The following is an 18,475-nucleotide window of genomic DNA, read 5'->3' as shown; positions in this document are numbered from 1 at the left end:
AAAAAAAAACAAAACATCATTTTTGCTTGCACATGATTGGATGATGGAAGTCAGAAGCGCTTCTCCTTATTTACTAATCCCGGTCTGATCCGCCCACTGTACAGCATAGTTAGATGGACAAGCCAGGACTCTGATTAATCCCGTACATACCCACAGACTCACCCACATTGCTGCCCATTAGACTGGAGTTCTCAGTAAAGCAAGCTCTTGATGCAATGGGTGGACCAGATAGTCTCAGACTCCCGGTCTGATCCCCACAAAGACTCAATGGGCAGCAATGTGGGCGGGACTGTGGACATGTATGGGATGAATAGGTGTGTGGTATGGATCAGGCTCCTGGCCTATGCTGTACAGTGGGCGGATTAGACCAGGAGTTTAAAACCATCGCGTCCATCCTCTGCAGTCGGTGGCCAGGGGAATTGATGGAACAGAGGCCATTGGTCTTATCAACAGGATATGAGGGGAACAGAGGGCTTCTCACAGAATAAAGAAGGCTATATCTATATAGATATATATATATATATATATATATATATATATATATATATATATATATATATATATATTATAGCATAACATTTCTGCCCAGGGCTCAGTTTTAACTAGGAAGGTAGAATTTACACCTGGCCAGCACACCTATATGAGTTGTTGAAAATCCCTTTCCAAAACCATGGGCCTTATTTTTTGAGTCCCCCCTCTGCAATTATAACAACCTTCACTCCTCAGGGCTTTCCACAAAATTACAGTGGAAGTCTTTGGGATTTTGTGCTATTCAGACAAAATACAATTTTTTCTGGCTTTGTGATGGGGCACTGCCATACTTGACAAGAAAAAAGCCCCTACTCAAAATATTGCCACAAGGTTGGAGGCACACAGTTGTCTAAATCTGAAAACACCTGAACTCAGAAATCTTGAGGGACAGACCTTTTGCCATATAGTGTATATTTTTTTTCGTTAATAAGTTATATATCTAGTGTATGTATTTATTTATTAATATATTATCTGATTATATTTATTACCCAGTGTAATATTCATCAAGAAAGTCTACACAAGGAGGTGGATATTTCCTATATAGACACAACCACCTGTACCTGTGCTTTGCTAATTTTCCATGAAGCAATGGCAGATACTTGCAGGAGAACCTATAGACCAGGGATATGCAATTAGCGGACCTCCAGCTGTTGCAAAACTACAAGTCCCATGCCTCTGCCTCTGGGTGTCATGCTTGTGGCTGTCAGAGTCTTGCTATGCCTCATGGGAATTGTAGTTCTGCAACGGCTGGAGGTCCGCTAATTGCATATCCCTGCTATAGACAAACAGAGAGAGCTTCTTTGCTTCATGGACTATATATACCGTATATATCTGAAAATAGTTCTGTACTCCCAGCCTACTCTGTAAATGCAATTCAAAGCTTAGTATTGCAGAAAAACCATGTACTTTACCGGTCTCGCTCTGTCGATTTCCTTCTAATAGGACTTTTTTATTTAATGGGAATTTGTCTAAAAGCTGAAAAATCCCTTTCAGCCAACAATATAACTCCAACTCATAAAAGTTACCTGCAATAACTAGGATAGATATAAATATAGCTTCTGTCGGCTCTCTGCTGTCTCTCTCCTTCACTGCAAAACTGACATTCTGAGATTTATAAAAACAGTTCCTCTCGGTCAACTGCAGTAGAGACTTTACTCTTGGGTCTCTTGAATACCTACATTGCAGTCCATTTCCATAATTCTGAGTTTCTGTTGAAAAATGTGTTGAGTTCCTTAAAAAGTCAGCCACCCATCTAAGCTCACAAGTACAGTTCCATTGGTTTTGGCCCAAATTTAGAAGAAAAAGATGAGGCAGTGATGGGAAAATATTTGGTAGCGTGCTCAGTCTGTTCTTAGAGAGGTCCAGGACCTTCAAACTTTGAAGGTGCTTAAAAGTTCCCTCTTGAATAAAGCCTATAAAATTGTCAGATAATTCCAGATACTCAAGACGATGAAGAGCCCTAGACCCAAAACTCTGAAATGTCAGGTTAGTTATCTGGTTCCTATTTATCTCTAGCCTTAGGAGCTTGTTTGTGCCATTGAACCAATTCTGGTCGATGCTGACAAAGTAGTTGTTATTAAGCTGAAGAATTGCAAGATTTCCAAGAGGAAGGAAAACTGTGTTGATAAAGGAGGAGGCAGATATAAGGTTGTGGTCCAGAACTAAGGTCCTCAGCTTGCTGAGTTTTGTGAACACACCATCTTGGAGTTGATGGATCTTGTTCCCAGTCAGCCTGAGCAGAGTTAAATCCAAGAGATGGGAGAAATTGTTGGGACCAACTGACGTAATATTCCCCTCTGTGATTATCAAAATCCTGGTCTTGCTAGGAGCAGCTGCAAAAAAAAAAAAAAAAAAAAACATGGTGGAAATTAGATGATGGTACTGTATCTAAAATGACCTACATGAAAAAGAAAGTCAATAACTAGAATAATGAAATTGAAAGTTGCTTGTTCTCTAGCAACCATGTTTTGCCAGAGCTTGAGCTTGCATTTATGAGAATAAAAACCTGGTAACAATTATTATGCTATCACAGTAGAATATATAGAATGTGTCTCTTGTATTAAGACAATATTTGTTTAGTCTAGATCAGCAGTCTCCAAACTTTCCAAACGGGCCAGTTTACTGTCCTTCAGACTTTGAGGGGGACAGACTGTGGCCAACATAAGTTGAAAATGCCCTGGCATCAATGGGAGTAAACAATGCCTCACCATTGGTATTAGTGGGAGGAATATTGCTCCATTGTTAGTATTAGGGGAAGAAATAGTGCCCCATCATTGGTGTCATTGGGAAGAACAGTGCTTCATCATTGGTGTCAGTGGAAGCAATAGTGCTTCATCATTGGTGTCAGTGGAAGGAATAGTGCCCCATCATTGATGTCAGTGAAGGAATAGTTCCTCATCATTGGTATTAGTGGGAGGAATAGTACCCCATCATTGGTATCAGTGGGAGGAACAGTACCCCATCATTGGTATCAGTGGGAGGAATAATACCCCATCATTGGTATCAGTGGGAGGAATGGTGCCCCATCATTGGTGTCAGGGGGAAAGAATAGTGCCCCATCATTGGTGTCAATGGGAGAAATAATGCCCCATCATTGGTGTCAATGGGAGAAATGATGCCCCATCATTGGTGTCAGTGAAAGAAATAGTGCCCCATGATTGCTGTCAGTGGTAGGAATAGTGCCCTATTGTTGGCATCAGTTATGGGAATTATGCCCCATTGTGGAATAGTACCTTGTATCAGTGGAAGGAATAGTACCCCAAGGGCCTGATAAAGACAAGCAAAGGGCCACATCCGGCCCCTGGGCCGCAGTTTGGAGACCACTGGTCTAGATCAGTGTTCTCCAAACTGTGGCCCTCGGGCCAGATGTGGCCCTTTGCTTGCCTTTTTCTGGCTCTTCGGCACTGTTCCTCCCACTGATACAAGACATTGTTTTTTCCACTAACACCAGCAATGAGGCACCATTCCTTTCACTGACACCAACAGTGGGGTGTAATACCTCCAACTAACACCAACGATGGAGCATTATTGCTTCCACTGACAACAACTATAGGGCCCTATTCATCCTCCTACTGACCACAGGCGCTATGTATTTTTTTTTACTCCCACTGTCACTGGGGCATTTTCTACTCCCAATGGCCACAGTCTGACCCCCCCCCCCCCCCAGAATTCGAAGGACAGTAAACTTGCCCTTTGTTTAGTTTGGAGACCCCTGTCCAGATTTTAACTTTAGGTTTTGGATAGGGTGCGGAAGGGTTAGAACCTTTGTCAGTTTTATTATTGCTATATGTCTAAGTCAGCCTATCATTTTTTTCTTGGTGGCCATTGTCACTGGGTCAAAAGTGATAGAGAATCCAACATTTTTCAATGTTCACAATGGGGACAATTGTTGGGATGGCCACCATCTAAGAGGGAATTTTCTTCACTTTAGAAAGATTGTTTTTATCACTTCCTGTTGTGTCTCCAGGACACAAGCTACAGGGAAATCTCAATGGTACACAGACATAAAATAAAAACAAAACCTGATGAGTTTAAGCCAGTCCTCACTCTATCCAAATATCTATGTCTGTAGATGCACTTTAAGGCCTCATGTACACTGCTACTGGTAAACAGACATTTAGGAGCAGTTGGGAGTTTTTTTCAACTGCCCCTGAACTCTCCTCTATGTTATCTTATCAGTACATGTACACAGGGTCGTTTATAGTCGTTTCTAGGCAGTTGAGTTTAGAGGCATTTTTTTGAACGCGAAAAAAATGCGCTCAGAAGATGAGTTTACAGGCATTTCAAATGACAAGTGCTTCTAAAAGCAGCTAAACGACTCACCTTTAGCCACATTTGTTTAAAGGCATTTTTCATTTTTGGCTATTTTTAAAAATGCTTCTAAATGCACATATGGCAAAATGCCGCTAAACTTGGCATGTAAACGTGGCAAAGCAGACGTTTTTAACGTCGGTTACTATCTGTCAAGTTGAATCGTTCAGGAGAGGTTGTAAAAACGTCCCGTGTACATGAAGCCTTAATTGTCACACAATCATAGGTGTGCACAGCCTATTGCATTAGGGTGTGCACCCCAAAGCTCAAACACAAATGAGTATATATACTGACGGTGTCAGTAGAGCAGTGGACGGTGTCAGTAGGGCAGTGGACGGTGTCAGTAGGGCAGAGACTGGTGTCAGTGGGGCAGTGAGTGGTGTCAGTAGTTTTTAATTGTATTTTTTATTATTTTTTAAAATTTTATCTATTTTTTTACATTTTTTGTTAGGAACCCCGTAATGCCGCGTACACGCAAGCTGATTTTTCGACCGGACTGGTCCGACGGTCTATCCGACGGACTTTCGGCGGACTTCCGACGGACTTTCCTAACGAACAGACTTGCCTACACACGATCACACCAAAGTCCTATGGATTCGTACGTGATGAAGTACGACCGGACTAAAATAAGGAAGTTCATAGCCAGTAACAAATAGCTGCCCTAGCGTTGGTTTTAGTCCGTCGGACTAGCATACAGACGAGCGGATTTTTCGACCGGACTCGAGTCCGTCGGAAAGATTTGAAACATGTTTTATTTCTAGGTCCGTCGGACTTTTGGGGAAAAAAAGTCAGCTGGAGCCCACACACGATCGAATTGTCCGACGGACCAAGTCTGCCGGTAAGTCCGCTCGTGTGTACGCGGCATTAGGGGTCTGCACAGTTGGAATCTGTGCCACACGGGGTGATTAGGACATGCCCAGGCACACCCTGTGCACACGCCTAATCACACAATAGATATACACAAAGCCTTGCCCGAAAATAAAAAAGCAGCCCTGGCATGTACAACCAGGCAGCTCATATTCTGTATATCCGGCCATTTTGCCAAGCCTGGTGGAGTTATAGTGGCCTATTTGAAGGTACTGAAACTAATGCTGAAACATACCCAACTTAACTACTAACTTTTTGTTCTAACTTAAAAGGGAAAGTTGCAAAGTTGAAGTGAAGAAAATGTAGAAAGTAGACAAGCTAAAATATGAAAGTCACAAAAAAAAAAACCACAAAATCTAAAAAAGAATTAGTCTAGAAACATAACTTCAGCAAGAAACCTTGCAGCAATTAGTCACCTTCAACTGAACTTGCTTTGTAATGTTGGAGATGTTTTGCTACTTGTCCTCAAGTAGCTTCTCCAGCTCTATGTTAAGTAGCAAAATGTCTTCATCATTACAATGCAGGTCTACCTGAATATTATTAACTATTACCAGGTATACTGTGACCTGTATAAATGGAAAATATGTCTATCTTTTTGCCCTAGGCAACAAGTGACTTCTGATCAATACAGTCCTGCTAAGAACCTATAACCCCAGTGCTATACACAGAGGGAACTACCTTCTAATTAAAGCGGGGGTCCACCTATCTATCGTTTTTTTTTTTTTTGGAGTTCATTCACAAACTTTTCTTCTCATGATTATCTACTCACATGTTCTGTGTAATAAGTCCGTCTGTGTCCGATTTCGTTGTAAAGAATAACTTATAAAATTCACTGCAGGCGGTTTCCATCTTTATTGTGGGCATTTGAAGCCCACAAGCATGTATTTCCTGGATGCGGTGTATGCTGTGCTCCCAGCATTCACTGAGATGTTGTGATGACGCTGTTGCACAATGCATGCTGGGAAGCCTGAGCCTAGCAGAGCCTAGCTCCCAGGGGACTGTGGGAGGTCTGGGAGAGGCTAGAAACACGCCTACTCCCATGGGAGGAAAACCAGGAAGTGCTAAAAAAAAGGTAATTACGGCGATTTAAATTTTTTTACACAGCATGTCAGCATCTAGACAAGGAAGAGAATTCATAGAGATAATGTTCAAAATTTGGGTGGAACCCCGCTTTAAGCATTGTGCTCGAGGTGATTGTGGCCATAAGCATTGCAAGGAATGATGGGGCATTTAGTCCCAAACTACTTGAAAAAGCCACCGATCCTGCTTTATGTTGACCAACTGCTGCAGATTGACAGTTGATTTTGGGAACTACGCAGACACCCCTGGTCTGTTTTGATGGCAACAATGCATTTATCTCATCTTTTTCGAATTGACCTAAAAGGTAGACATCCAAATTTTAATTCTTCCATGATGTTTCCAGCTCAGTAAAAACAGCCCATCGTCCCCGTGTGTTGATTTTTATTTGATTTCATTTTATTTCAGTCTGGATAAATGAAAACAGCTAATGGTTTCCAACTCGCGCTGAAGGAAATGGCTCGTAATAAGACAGAAATCACATCTTCTCAATACGTTCATTTAGAAAACAGCAAAAAATAGACTAACATTAAAAATATACTGGAAAGTAATGCACTAACACCAATCTCACAAGCTGTTCTCCCCACTGTCCTAATGATGCCGCAGATTGTTTTTTAAAGTTGTAGAAATAAATCATTAAGAATAAGCTGCGCTATCGCCAGAACATTATCCGCCCATATGTAATTGCTTAATGGCGCCTCTCTTTCAAACATGCAGCCTGCAGACCATAGATAAATAGAGCTGAAAACAAAGAGTACCTGTGCACACAGCAACATTTTAAAACATGCTCATCAGTCTTGCAGGGTTGAATAAATAAAGAACAGTGGTAGGGCTGATGTACACAATATTGTCAAAAGTATTGGGAGGCCTGCCTTTGCACGCACATGAACTTTAATGGCATCTCAGTCTTATGCCCTGTACACACGATCGGACTTTCTGACAACAAAACCGCAGATTTTTGTTCGAAGGGTGTTGGCTCCAACTTGTCTTGCATACACACGGTCACACAAATGTTGGCCAACAATTCCGAGTGTAGTGACCTACAAGACGTACGTGATATCTCCATTACGAACGCTAGTTTTACAAGACCAAGCGCTTCCGGCTCGTACTTGATTCCGAGCACGCGTGGACTTTTGTCCGACGGACTTGTGTACACACGATCGGAAAGTCCGACAACAAACATTTGTTGGCGGAAAATTTGAGAACCTGCTAGCCAACATTTGTTGGCGGAAAGTCCGACAACAAATGTCCGATGGAGCATACACATGGTCAGACTTACCGCCATCAAGCTCACATCCAACATTTCCCGATCGTGTGTACGTGGCATTAGTCCGTAGGGTTCAATATTAAGTTGGATAAAAAAAAAAAGTGTGTATGTAGGGCGTTCTGAATAATATGACTGGGCAGACGGTTGTCTATGGTGGATACAGTTCAGGCAATGTCAGGTCTTCATACACTAGGGCAGCGCCCAATGAGGGAAGAAATCTCTAATAAGACAAAACAAAAGGAAGCGCCTCTAAGTGTAGCATAAAAAGACTTAAATGGCCCAAAAGGGTTAAAAACACTTACAAGATACTAGATGAATGGGAGCTCATCATGGAAGGTGAGGTAACAAGGGTCAGGATGCGTTTTGGAACAACTAATTGGTTCCTCCTTCATGAAGAAGGAACCAATCAGTTATTCCAAAATGCGTCCTACCCCTTGTTACCTCATTTCCGGTTTGCGGTCCACGCTGGTTGTTGGTCACTTCCTGCTGACGTCACCTCTGGGACTCACATTCCCGGCAGCATGGCTGCTCTCTTGGTGTCTCCTCTGCTGCAGCTCCCCTCTGCTGGCCAGGCTGGGGCTTTTTGTTGCAGATCGGATCACCCTTGGGATCTCTACATACACTGGGACCACCCTGATCACCTTCCCCGCACACTTGTTGAATATTGAGTTGGCCCACCCTTTGCAGCTATAACAGCTACAACTCTTCTGGGAAGACTGTCCACAAGGTTTAGAAGAGTGTCTATGGTAATGTTTGACCATTCTTCCAGAAGCGCATTAGAGCGGAGACTGCGAGCCAGGTCTTCTCGTCCAACATCAGTTCCTAACCTCACAAATGCGCTTCTGGAAGAATGGTCAAACATTACCATATGCACTCTTCTAAACCTTGTGGACAACCTTCTCAGAAGAGTAGAAACTGTTATAGCTGCAAAGGGTGGGCCAACCCAATATTCAACAAGTGTGTGGGGAAGGTGATCCGGCATCAGGGTGGTCCCAGTGTATGTAGAGATCCCAAGGGTGATCCGATTCATCCCAAAGGTGTTCTATCAGGTTGAGCTCAGGACTCTGTGCAGGCCAGTCAAGTTCCTCCACCCCAAACTCGCTCATCCATGTCTTTATGGACCTTGCTTTGTGCACTGGTGTGCAGTCATGTTGGAACAGGAAGGGGCCATCCCCAAACTGTTCCCACAATGTTGGCATAAAATTATCCAAAATGTCTTGGTATGCTGATGCCTTAAGAGTTCCCTTCACTCTAACTAATCAGCCAAGCCCAACCCCTGAAACCAACTCCACACCCTAATCCCCCCTCCACCAAATGATTTGGACCAGTGTGGAAGGCAAGGTCACACTCCTAAACCTCGTGGACAACCTTCCCAGAAGAGTTGAAGCTGTTATAGCTACAAAGGTTGGGCCAACTCAATATTGAACCCTATGGTCTGAGACTGAGATCCCATCAAAGTTCATGTGCGTGTAAAGGCAGGTGTCCTAATACTTTTGGGTAACATAGTGTATATCTGTGGTGTTTAATTATCTCTCTCCAAAGCTCTAGGTGCCATGTGTGTCTTTCTGCTGCTTCATTCCTCTGTTAGTAGCAGAGTTACTTCTGACAAGCTCTCCAACACATGAGATCACAGCACCTGAAAATTTGTGTCAGGGAGGGTGCTTAGAGGTAGACAGGCAGAGAGCTTGTCTATTCACAGTACAGCTCTGCATGTTCCTTCGTTCCTCTGCCTATGTGGAGGGTGGGGTGGGGGGGGGGTTGCCTGTCCCCAATCAGCTCTCACACAGTGTATGCCCAGACTCCCCTCCCACTGCTGAATGAGGAAGAAAGATTTATAACACAATGTGCACTTTCTAAACAATATAGAAAGGGAAAGACAGGAAATATACATGTATAACCTATACATGTAGGGATATTTCATCTCTGTGTATCATCTGAGGCTGTTCACTTTACTGGGTATAAGAGAGGGTTTACAACAGTGCCAGCCTCTCCATTAGAGGCGCCGCCCCCCTAATCCATGCGCTCAGCCCCTAATCTACATGCAGGACACCGGACGCATGGATTTCAATGGGGTTTTTATTGTTTTTGAAGCACATGATTAGAGCCTGAGGCTCTAATTGGCTTCAAAAAGAGTGGGCTCGGGGCGCAAAGCACTGCGCCCTGAGCCCACCCAGTTGTGTGCCAATAGTGAATTAATATTCGCTATTGTCTTCCGGCCCCTCCTCCCAGCCAATCAGGAAGTGAGTCTTAAGACCCAATTGGCCGAGAGGAGAAGCGGCCGTATTGGCCGGTACTGGGGAGGATGTATGGGGAGATCCGGGAGATGGCCGTCCTCAATGGAGCAATCTCGATGCTCTGCATCGCCACCAACACACAAACCAAAGCCCAACCGTGTGAGTACCACCCACCGACCGACCCATACACTCATCAGCCGACTCACCGACCGACAAGAGGGCTGATCAGTGCAAAGGAATTATAATGATGTGACCTCTGGGATAACCGGACACAACAAGGTGAGGGACGTGGATGCCCGCTAACAGGCGCTGCTATGATGGATCTGAAATGACAGGTGCTCTTTAAATGTAAGGACTTATTCTTGCTGGTAGTTAGAAACTTTAATATTTGCAAACAAAATAAAGGTTTCCTATTTAGAATAATAAGCTGTCAGGTTAGTAAAACAACGATATCAGAACTGATTCAATCATACAGTTTGTAGTGTACATAGATTTGGAAAAACAATGGGATAAAGGAAAATTCCTGAACTTTGTTTTATCTCATGATTGCTGTGAAATTGTGTGAATGCATCAATACAGTGCATGTTATCTCAGCTTGGATTCATTGAACGAGTTTACCAAAAATGTACATATTGCAGAATACACAGCCTCATGCTATATACCGTATATACTTGAGTATAAGCTGAGTTTTTTAGCACATTTTTTTGTGTTAAAACGCCCCCCTCGGCTTATACCCGAGTCTCCCTGCCTCACTGTGCCCATCTGCAGCCTGATGTACCTGATCTCAAGGCGCTGTGACATGCAGTCTAGTCGGTGGCCGTCCAGTGTAGCAAAGCCCCGCCTTCTCCTCGTCCTCGTCCGTGATAGGCGGAATACTGACTCACTGCTAGGAAACTGAATCAGTGTTCCATCACAGATGAGGACGAGGAGGAGGCGGGGCTTTGTTACACTGGACGGCCGCCGACTAGACTGCATGTCACAGTGCTTGGAGATCAGGTATATGAGGCTGCAGATGGACACAGCGAGGCAGGGAGATGGCACAGTGAGGCAGGCAGATGGCACAGCGAGGCATGCAAATGGGCACAGTGAGGGTGCAAATGGGCACAGTGAGGGTGCAAATGGGCACAGTGAAGCTGCAAATGGGCACAGTGAGGGTGCAAATGGGCACAGTGAGGCTGCAGATGGGCATTGTTGACCCTCTTTTCCACTTACAGTAGCTGCTGCATTTCTCACCCTAGGCTTATACGTGAGTCAATAAGTTTTCCCAGTTTTTTGTGGTAAAATTAGGTGCCTCGACTTATATTCGGGTCGGCTTATACTTGAGTATATACGGTAACGAAGCTATATTTCAAGCTGCATAAACTAAATTATTAATGTATATTAAATAGAAAACTATCTTTAGATAGATTTTTTACTCCAAAAGTATTTTATTAAAATAAATTTCATAAAAATCCAAAAAATCTGATTTAAATTTAAAAAAAAAACTGATTTATATCCAAAAAATCTGATTTTTTTTTTAAATAATAGATTTTTATCCACCCTGACAGCATATCTTACTGTGGCATGAAATATTTGTAATCTGCGTTGCTCTGAGAGTCGTGACATTGGTGTCTCTGGGAGAGTTGTATGTGTGTAGAAAGATCAGAGTCCTCCACATCTAACGCTCCATCAGCCCTCTCCCCTCTGCGGAACATTGACAGCGTTCTTACCTATTATATACGCCAATCCTTGACAGATTGTGGCCTCTTCTGTACAAACGGCACAGGAAGAAGGACAGGTCTTCACTAAATAAAGGCAAGCGCTGATCAGGAGGAAGATGACACCTGCAACACACATCAGGTTAGAGATACTTCTGTCACTGCAGCCATTAGTGGAGAAAGTCCTAATGATTGATTAATACTCAGAGGACATTGTCACTTCTATCCCCTGTAGGAATGAATCTACCGGCTCATTATTCATGGCTGTGCTTTTGAGAACACGGAACACTAGATCATACACTCTAATATCCGTGTCACCAACGGAAGGACAACATGACTCTGTCTCATAGAATTATGTTTGCTGCGGCAGAGTAAAGCGGCGCCATTTTAATGGAGCGTTGGGTCGATGCCATCTTTTTTTTTGGGGGTGGAAATCAAAGAATTTGTAAACCCAATCGCTAAAAATCTCCCACAAGCTTTAACGTGTTCATATCATTTCAAAAGTCATTTAAAGCTGCGGCTTTCATTTAAAGGGTAACTCCACTTTCGTAGGGAAAAAAATGCAAAAAAAAAATAGTAATACATAAATATTTTAGATAAAATCACAAAATAAAAATAATATAGCGTATACAATTGAGACTCAAATCGTATTGTAATTGAATGTTAATAAAAATTATCTTTCCTTTTCAATCCGCAGCTCTGTCATTTTCTGTTGAAGGTGTAACTCCACTTTTGTGGGGGGAAAAAAAATAGCAAATAAAAAAAAAATAATATAGTCTATACAATTGCCATACAAGTCATATTATAATTGAATGTTATTAAAAATTACCTTTCTTTTTCAATCTGCAGCCGCTATAATTTTCTATAAATGCAAAGCAATATGGCTACATGGAGTTGTTCTGTACACAGAATGTGTACTGACCACTCCCCATAAACATCATTTCCTGCTTGTGTGATTGGCTCGCTGATTTTCCCAGAAGTCTGCCTAAGATACAAGTCAAATTTCAGGCATCCCCCGCAACAAAAATGTCATTTTTCGTGAGATATTTTCAATAGGCAGGACTGTTTTTAAGGCAGGGCAAAAGGGGCAGTTGCCCTGGGCTCCATCATTGTTGTGGGGCCCAAAGCAGTTGCCTCATACTTGCCAACTATCCCAGTTTAAATTCCCTTATCCCATGAAGTTTTAGTCCCATGCTGTCTCCCGATATCTCAGTGTAAAGTGATGGTCAGTGTAAATCCCCCCTCACATTGGTGGTCATTGTAAATTACCCATTACATTGGTAGAATCCCCCACTATATACTTGCCAAAGATTTCCAGCTTTGCTCTACATGATTGAGAATTTGCCACAGTGTACTGCCTCCTAATTAATCCCATCCCCACCACTGCAACTGATCCCATCAACCCCCCAGCACTGCCACTGATCCCAGGAGCATAGGATTCCTATGAGTTTTCTGTCTATTAATGGGTCCCCTCACCTCCCCAGTCCATGGTGTGCAGGCAGTGAGCAGATGTTGTGCTGTAACCTTTAGCAACCAATCAATGAGCAGTAATGCTGTGCAGTAACCTCTTGCAACCAATCATTGAGCGGTAAGGATATGCAGGCTACTGGCTATGAACTTCCTTGTTTTAGTCCGGTTGTTCGTCATCACGTACGAATCCGTCGGACTTTGGTTGATCGTGTGTAGGCAAGTCCATTCATTCGGAAAGTCCGTCGTAAAGTCCGTCGAAAAGTCCGCCGGGCAAAGTCTGCCGTAAAGTCCGGTCGTGTGTATGCGGCATTACATGTGTTATTTTGAACAGCTAGTAAGAAAAAGAATTAATGCTAAAAAAAAAAGACTTATGCGTTTACACAATCATTTTCTGTGTATTCATTCTTTATGCTCTTCCATCCGTTCTTTATGTCTTTACATACATACAAAGGTGTCCCTCCTTCCTATCTCAGGAACATGGGAGGTATGCAATCCCTGTACAGTCCTCCATGTCTGTCTTTGTCTATCTAGACTTTTGCCCTGTACACACGGTCGGACATTGATCGGACATTCCGACAACAAAATCCTGGATTTATTTCCGACGGATGTTGGCTCAAACTTGTCTTACATACACACGGTCGCACAAATGTTGTCGGAAATTCCGAACGTCAAGAACGCGGTGACATACAACACGTACGACGAGCCGAGAAAAATGAAGTTCAATGGCCAGTGCGGCTCTTCTGCTTGATTCCGAGCATGCGTGGAATTTTGTGCGTCGGAATTGTGTACACACGATCGGAATTTCCGATTTTGTTGTCGGAAAATTTGAGAACCAACTCTCAAATTTTGTGTGACGGAAATTCCGACAACAAATGTCAAATGGAGCCCACACACGGTCGGAATTTTCAACAACAAGCTCCCATCGAACATTTGTTGTTGGAAATTCCGACCGTGTGTACGCGGCATAACAATGCAAAAATTATTTTAAAAACTATTATGTGATTTAACACTTCAGCATCCACCCAAAGCTGTAATGTAATTTTGGACAGACTGACTCTTTAAAGGAAACAGTGTGCACACACGTGTCTTCTTGGGTGCAGTTTTAGCGACTAAGTGATGTGCAATTTTTTGGGGTACATGGGGTGCTGCTTTCTCACATTTCAAAGACTGCTGCTATCAGGCTTCAGCAGGCATTCAGTAAAGGGTTTGAACGACTTGAAACTTGTTGAAAGCCTGCTAGCAGCTTGTTTGTGACGGGCGGCATTCCCATTAAGATCTGTGTTTATCATTCCCATACTGGAGCTGAAGGGTACTTCAAATGCTCGAAGAAAGTTGTTTGAAGCTCACTTTCCAAATGCTTTGTAAAAAGCTTGCTGTACGCACTGCTCTCACACAAGCCAAAGCCCATGTGTACAAGGTCTAAGGGCCCATTTATATCTTTGCATTGCAGTAATGAGTGCGTTGCCTGTTGCCAGGACTGCTGATAGGGCAGTACAGCCAGCTCTCCTGTACTGGGCCTGGGCCCCATCAGTTTGAAAAGGGGGGCCCGGGCACCTGTTGAGCAAGAGGTTTTGCTGTACTGTCTTATTGCAAACACAGATCCTTAGATCTTCATCTTCCTCCCCCTGCAGTGCTACCAGCTTCTCCTCTTCTTTCCCCCTCCGGCTGCACTGTAGGGGAAATAGTTCTAGCACATGCACCCCTTCCATTTGCTGTCCAGGCCCCCCCCCCCCCGTGTGCCCCTTTTCCCCGCACCGCTGCCAGCTTCCCTCCCCACCTCTCCTGCCGGCAGCTGCTTCGGGCACACAAGGGGAGGTTTCAAGATGGAGAGCGGGGGAAGGGACCAGTAAATATGTCATTTACTGGCCCCTTCCTTTCCTGAATGAACACAGTGAGCGATCTGTACCAATCACTCCCGTGTCCATTCATCAGTGAAGCATAGTAAACTATGGCTCCGTTTGCAAATGAGCTGGGAAGCCTCAGAGCGCTTCCTATTCATTCATCTCTGCAGCTGAGGCTACAGAGAAAGGGACTGATAAATCAATGTCCTCAGTCACATTTTTGGACGGGGAAAGGGGGCTCTGTCGGGTAGGCTGTATGGGGCCCCGTGATTTCTAACAGCTGCCCTGCCTGTTGCCATCAATTTTGAATGGCACCCCAATAAATTAAGGCAAACCACATGTGCTGCAAGTGCAATGCACCTCAATGTGTCGTGTTGCTGTGAGTTGCATTAAAAATCTTATGACCTGTCCAATTTTAGGACATTTTGATGCTTTGGCAGCCCATTGTTTTCAATAACGTACTCAAAGAGGTGCTGGGAACTTTTAGACTTGCATATGTAGTCAAGAAGAGAGGAAAAGATTGATCGCACACTTAAATACAAAAATTGCTGTAGAGATTTCTTTATTGTCATGAGCCAGGCAAAATTGCAATGATGGTCAGTTGACGCGTTTCACTTGAAAAGAACCGTGCTTGTTCACAACAAGAATGGTTCACGGCTGTGAACAAGCACGGTTCTTTTCAAGTGAAACGCGTCAACTGACCATCATTGCAATTTTGCCTGGCTCATGACAATAAAGAAATCTCTACAGCAACTTTTGGATTCAAGTGTGCGATCAATATTTTCCTCTCTTCTTGACATTGCCTACGGTGATGAGCCGGGATTAGCACCTTGGAACAGGTGTGCCCATTTTTGCCTGAAGCGGTGTGTGCACCCTTGTTCTGTTTCCCGCATATGTAGTTATATGAAGGAAAACTTCAGACAAGCTCAATAGCTCTGGTGAGGCGGCTCCCACATAGCAAGGCTTCCCTCAATGGGCACCAATAGTAACTTAAATCGGTATTAACTCCTTGGCACTGGCCACACGCAAATAGGCAGCCTCTCGGCGGCCGGGCCTTGGCGCTGAGCAGCCGCATATTTGTGTGCATTAGTGCAACGAGCGTTTCGCAGAGAGTGCGCACCCTGCACGCTCCGGGCGCAGTTACCGCCGGCTGACGGAAAACAACTGATCGCTGCTTGCGATCAGCAGATTTCCGATCATGTGACTGCCGTGACAGCCAATCACAGTGTTCATATGACGTTAAGCCCCGCCTCCCGGCATGTAAAACCTCTTAAGGGGCTGGCACCAAGTATGTCATATTTTGCAGCTTACCGATCATTAGATGTTAGATTGTTAGATTAGATGTAGATCATTAAATCGTGTATAATAATTAGATGTGGTGGCTGCATCAGTTTTCTCATTTTCAAGCTTTTTTCACCTGGTGATCTGGCCAGTAACACACCTCCTGTATTACAGCGCCCCCACTCTGGATGAAGAAGAACCGGGGGCACCTTTGGACAGTAGCATTGTCAGTCTGAGGGAGGGGAGTGTTAGATGTAGCAGATTTAAATACACAAACAGACTTTATAAGCGGCTACAGCAAACAGTTTTTTTTTTCTTTTGGGATAAAGATTTTACATAAATAAATAATAAATAAAGCTGACCATTGTAAGCATCCCTGCCATTGTTGAATAGTTTGTTTCATCCCTGAGTGTAACTGATACCTCTGCAGAGCTTGTTCTTTTGAAAAATAAGAGACTTACTGGCCAGATCACCCGATGAAAATAGAAAAAGGAAAACTAATACGGCCATCACATCTAAGACTTGATAAGCTGCAGTGTTAATTTGGACGTCAAATTTCGATTTAGTCCTAGTCTTTTGACTAAAATGCCATTTAAGTTTTAGTTGTATTTTAGTCATCTGAATTGTTTTAGTTGTATTTTAGTCGACTAAAATCTGCAGTACATTTTAGTCGACTAAAATCAAATAGGTTTAGTTACACTGTAGTGCATTATTTAAGCGTTTCGCTATATCTCTATTTCTAAACGTATTACCATATATACTCGAGTATAAGCCAAATTTTTCAGCACATTTTTTTGTGCTGAAAATGCCCCCCTCGGCTTATACTCGAGTCAAGCACTTTTCTGCAGCAGAGAATGACATTTTCCGAACCGACTTTGGGGCCCCGTATCTCAGGGCCACTTGGTGCTAGGAACCCCAAATTTGGTATGCTTTGGTATGCTAACCCAACATATCCAAAGCTGGGGTTCCTAGCACCAAGTGTCCCCGAAATATGGGGCCCCAAATTCAGTTTGGAAAATGTCATTCTCTGCTGCAGAAATGTGCTTGACATTTTTTGGGGCCATTTGATGCTAGGAACCCCAGCTTTGGATATGTTGTAGTGCTACTTCCACTGGGTTTGCACGCCAAATTTGGGGTTCCTAGCACCAAGTGGCCCCGAGATATGGGGCCCCAAAGTTGGTCAACTGTGTCCATCTGCAGCAATGTCATTTCGGGACCCTTTGGGTCCAGAGACCCCAAATTTTGGCTGCAGCTAGGGGGGCATCTAGGAACCCTTAACTACCGAGTTTGAAGTTTGGGGGACCTATGGCTGCAAATGGGCACAGTGAGGCTGCAAATGGGCACAGTGAGGCTGCAAATGGGCATTGTTGACCCTCTTTTCCACTTACAGTAGCTGTGCATTTCTCACCCTAGGCTTATACTCGGGTCAATACGTTTTTCCAGTTTTTTGTGGTAAAATTAGGTGCCTCGGCCTATATTTGGGTCGGCTTATACGCAAGTATATACGGTATATACTCCTGGAGTAGAAAAAAATCTAATAACACATTATTATTTATGGTATTAAGATTTGAAGAAACTGCACAGACACAGATTTAGCAGTTATAAAACGTCTTTCTAAGTAAAACGTCCCTCTCTCACATTTTCATTCCTTCTACTTTCGTTGACGAAAACTGGAATTGATTTTTTTCATAGTTTTTCGTCAATTGACGAAAATTCTGAGTAATTTCCTTTCGTTTTCGTCACTGGAAGAATGCTGCTGAAATGAAATTTTGATGAAAATATTTTTGTCAACAAAATTTAACACTGTTAAGCTGCAATATAATAGAATGTTTGCTTTGGGGTTTAATACGGCTGTAGAAATACAAAAAGGAGCGCCAGACCAATACCGAATGAAAGAGTCCAAGATAACGCAGAGTTTAAGAAATGATCTCATACTTTTTCATTCAGTTTTGGTCTGGCGCTCCTTTTTCCATTATTTTCAATAGGCTGCTTTAACAAAGCACACGTTAACCCACCACAAAAAATGTAAACGGGCCCTGAATGAAATTGCGCATTAAACAAAAGATGTATATTTATTGTAGCCTTTTATTCTCTGCAGGGTCGTCCTGATTTCTCAGAAGTCGTATCTAACTTAGAGGAATGCCTCTGTAACATTGAGGTAATTTTTTTTGTCTGTTTGTTACATGAGAGATTCTAACATTAGAATATTATACAATAAATGTAATATATAAAGAGCCCTATACCTAATATACAGTGCCTTGAAAAAGTATTCATACCCCTTGAAGTTTTCCTAATTTTGTCATGTTTCAACCAAAAACATAAATTTATTTTATTGGGATTTTATGTGATAGACCAACACAAAGTGGCAAATAATTGTGAAGTGGAAGGAAAATGATAAAT

The 18,475-nt window shown here is 43.1% G+C and overlaps 1 protein-coding gene across 1 annotated transcript in view; it reads left to right on the top strand.

The window, feature by feature from the left end:
- Positions 1 to 18,475, top strand: part of TNNI3K (TNNI3 interacting kinase) — a 459,065-nt gene that overhangs the window by 356,285 nt on the left and 84,305 nt on the right. The window contains exon 22 of the mRNA XM_073592079.1: positions 18,174 to 18,233. Coding sequence (XP_073448180.1) covers positions 18,174 to 18,233 — 60 coding nt within the window. The remainder of the gene's footprint in view (positions 1 to 18,173; positions 18,234 to 18,475) is intronic.

This window comes from Aquarana catesbeiana, linkage group LG07, assembly GCF_042186555.1.
Source record: "Aquarana catesbeiana isolate 2022-GZ linkage group LG07, ASM4218655v1, whole genome shotgun sequence".
NCBI lineage: Eukaryota > Metazoa > Chordata > Amphibia > Anura > Ranidae > Aquarana > Aquarana catesbeiana.
The sequence above is the reverse complement of the archived record's forward strand: the minus strand, read 5'-3'. Positions and strand labels throughout refer to the sequence as shown.